The 3,317-nt window shown below is 49.6% G+C and overlaps 1 protein-coding gene across 6 annotated transcripts in view; it reads right to left on the bottom strand.

The window, feature by feature from the left end:
• The window catches only part of tmbim1a (transmembrane BAX inhibitor motif containing 1a), a 63,702-nt gene that overhangs the window by 19,255 nt on the left and 41,130 nt on the right, over positions 1-3,317 (bottom strand). For all 6 annotated transcript variants that reach the window (XM_043694370.1, XM_043694372.1, XM_043694373.1 and 3 more), the window contains one exon: positions 3,044-3,144. In XM_043694370.1, the coding sequence (XP_043550305.1) occupies positions 3,044-3,144 (101 nt within the window). The remainder of the gene's footprint in view (positions 1-3,043; positions 3,145-3,317) is intronic.

The raw sequence follows: 3,317 nt of genomic DNA, 5'->3' as shown, positions 1-3,317 counted from the left end.
CAGGGTGGTCGGGCTTGTGGATCTTGGGAAGGAGGTAGGACCGGGGAGTGCGGGGTTCCCGGACTATGAGGTTGGAAGCTGTGGGTGGGAGATCTCCTGAGGTGATGAGGTTCTGTATGGTCTGGGAGATGATGGTTTGGTGATGGGGGATGGGGTCATGGTCGAGGGGCAGTAGGAAGAGGTGTCCTCGAGTTGGCGTTTGGCTTCAGCGGTGTAGAGGTCAGTGCGCCAGACTACCACTGCGCTCCCTTTATCCGCTGGCTTGATGGTGAGGTTGGGATTGGAGCAGAGGGATTGGAGGGCTGCGCGTTGTGAGGATGAGAGGTTGGAGTGGGGAAGTGGGGTAGACAGGTTGAGGCGGTTAATGTCCCGGCAGCAGTTGGAAATGAAGAGGTCGAGGGCAGGTAATAGGCCAGCGCGGACCTTCGCCCACCTCCAATACACTGCAATCTGAAGCTCCTCTAAATATTCTGTTTTGTTTGGCATGACCTCCCTCCAACAAAGCCATATCGTCTATACCTAATTAAATCTTGCTTCTCTACACAGAGATTAATTTTCTCCAGTCGTTCCCTACTACAGAGGTTAGAATCCCTCATCTATAGTTCCCTGGTCTATCTCTACCACCATTCTTGTCAAATGGAACCACATTCACTGTCCTCCAGCCTCTGGCACCTCCCCTGTGGCCAGAGCTGATTTGATAATTTAGGTCAGGGTCTCTGTAATTTCCTCCCTCATCTCCCAGAGCATCCTGGGATACAACCCATCTGGGCCTGGGGACCTGTCCCCTTTAAAGCACGCCAAAACCTCCAATACCTCTTCACTCCCTGTGCGAAACTGCTCACAAATCTCACAGTCCCTGTCCCCAAACTCTGCCACATTCACCTCTACACTTTTCCAGAACTGATCGACTTGGGGAGTCAGGCGAAGGGTGTGGAGAGGCCTCACTGAACCATACACAGGCCCTGGGAGCACTCACAAATAAAACTCATACTGCAGGTGGGAGAACACAGGGGACGGCGTGCCAGGAGCAAAACCAGGCAAGCCTAAAAGCCTGGTGAATCTTCCAAACAGGACTACTTGTATTGCCACACAGCAGAAGCAGCAAGTGATTGACAGAGCTAAGCGATTCCACAACCAACAGATCAGACCTAAGCTCTGCACTCCTACCACATCCAGTCTTGAACGGTGGTGGACAATTCACTGGAGGAGGAGGCTACACAAATCTCCCCATCCTCAATGTTGGAAGAGTCCAGCACATCAGGGCAAACAGTAAGGTTGGAGCATTCACAGAGTGTCGAGTGGATGATCCATCTCAGCCTTATCCAATGGTCCCCAGAATCAGAGATACCAGTCTTCAATCAATTTGATTCACTCCACGTGATATCAAGAAATGGCTGGAGGCACTGCAAAGGCTCCAGGCCCTGACAACATCCTGGCAATAGTACTGAAGACGTGTGCTCCAGAACTTGCCTCTCCCTGAGCCAAGCTGTTCCAGTCCAGTTACAACACTGGCATCTACCCGACAATGTGGAAAATTGCCCAGGTATGTCCTGGACAGAAAAAGCAGGACAGACCCAACACGGCCAATTCCCGCCCCATCAGTCTCCTCTCGATCATCAGGAAAGTGATGGAAGGGGTCAGTAACAGAGCTATCAAGCAGCACCTGCTTAGCAATAACCTGCTCAGTGACGCCCAGTTTGGGTTCCCCCAGGGTCACTCAGCTCCTGACCTCATTACAGCCTTGGGTCAAACATGGACAAAAGAGCTGAATTCCAGAGGGGAGGGGAGAGGGACAGCCCTTGACATCGAGGCTGCATTCGACCGAGTGTGGCATCAATAAGTCCTGGCTAAACTGGAATCAATATTTACCAGAGGAAAATTCTCCAGAGATTTACCAGGATGTTGCCAGGTACAGAAGGTTTGTGTTATAAGGAGAGGCTGGGACCTTTTTTCACTGGAGTGTCGGAGATTGAGAGGAGACCTTCTAAAAGTTTATAAAATAATGAACGGTATAGATAAGAGTTAATGGTAGTTGTCTTTTCCAGAGGATAGGGGATTTGAAGGTGAGAGGAGAGAGATTTAAGATAGACGTGAGGGGCAAATGTTTACACAGAGAGTGGTTTGTGTGTGGAATGAACTCCCTTACGAAGTGGTGTATGTGACTACAATTACAACGTTTAAAAGACATTTGGATAAGGACATGATTAGGAAAGGTTTGGAGGGATACGGGCCAGGAGCAGGCAGGTGGGACTAGTTTAGTTTGGGATTATGTTTGGCACGGACTGGTTGGGCCGAAGGGTCTGTTTCTGTGCTGAGACTCTATGGTTAGAGTCATACCTGGCACATTGGAAACTGGCTGTGGTTGTTGGAGGTCAGTCATCTCAGCTCCAGGACATCCCTGCAGGGGTTCCTCAGGATAGATATTTTCTAATCAAACACCTCTGTTCAGAGATGTTATTACATAGCTCTGCATCAAGTGAAAATTGAACCCATATCCCTGATCCAGAGCTAGAGACACTACCACTGTACCACAAGAGCACCATAGAATTCCTCAGAATACCTATTTTTCTTGTCAACCTGTTCAGAGATGTTATTACACACCTTCAGAGCAGGTGGGACTTAAACCCAGGCCTGAAACTTTATTGCTGGAACACCACTGTACCACAAGAGCACCATAGAATTCCTCAGAATACCTATTTTTCTTGTCAACCTGTTCAGAGATGTTATTACACACCTAGACCTCACTTTCTCCTTAAACCCAGGCCTCCTGGGCAAGCGGTAGGAACACTACCATTGCGCCAAAGAGGGGCTTGGAGTTCCTCAGGGTAGTGTCCTCGGCCCAACCATCTTCAACTGCTTCATCAATGACCTTCCCTCCATCATAAGATCAGAAGTGGGGATGGTCACCAATGATTGTACTGGTCAGCACAATTCTCAACTCCTCAGATACTGAAGCAGTCCAGGTTCAAATGCAACAAGATCCGGGCAATATCCAGGTTTGAGCTCACAAGCGGCAAGTAACATTCGCGCCTGGTGCACCTACCTTTCGGATGAATGTGTGACGAACTTTCCGATCATCCCAGGAATTGGCAGCAAACCCTTGGTTGCCAAGTTCTGGTTCTGGTTCTGAGCTACCATAGGCCCCTGTACAGGCAGAGAATTAACAAATTAATGCAGCTCCACGGAACCCCCAGCCATCGTACCCCTAAAGACAGAGAGAGATAGACCCCCTCCTCCTCAGAGAGAGAGAGAGAGAGAGAGAGAGAAAAGAGATAGAGAGAGGGAGAGAGAGAGAGACAGCGGATGGGGGAGAGAGA

Source organism: Chiloscyllium plagiosum, chromosome 7, assembly GCF_004010195.1.
Source record: "Chiloscyllium plagiosum isolate BGI_BamShark_2017 chromosome 7, ASM401019v2, whole genome shotgun sequence".
Taxonomy (NCBI): Eukaryota; Metazoa; Chordata; class Chondrichthyes; order Orectolobiformes; family Hemiscylliidae; genus Chiloscyllium; species Chiloscyllium plagiosum.
The sequence above is the reverse complement of the archived record's forward strand: the minus strand, read 5'-3'. Positions and strand labels throughout refer to the sequence as shown.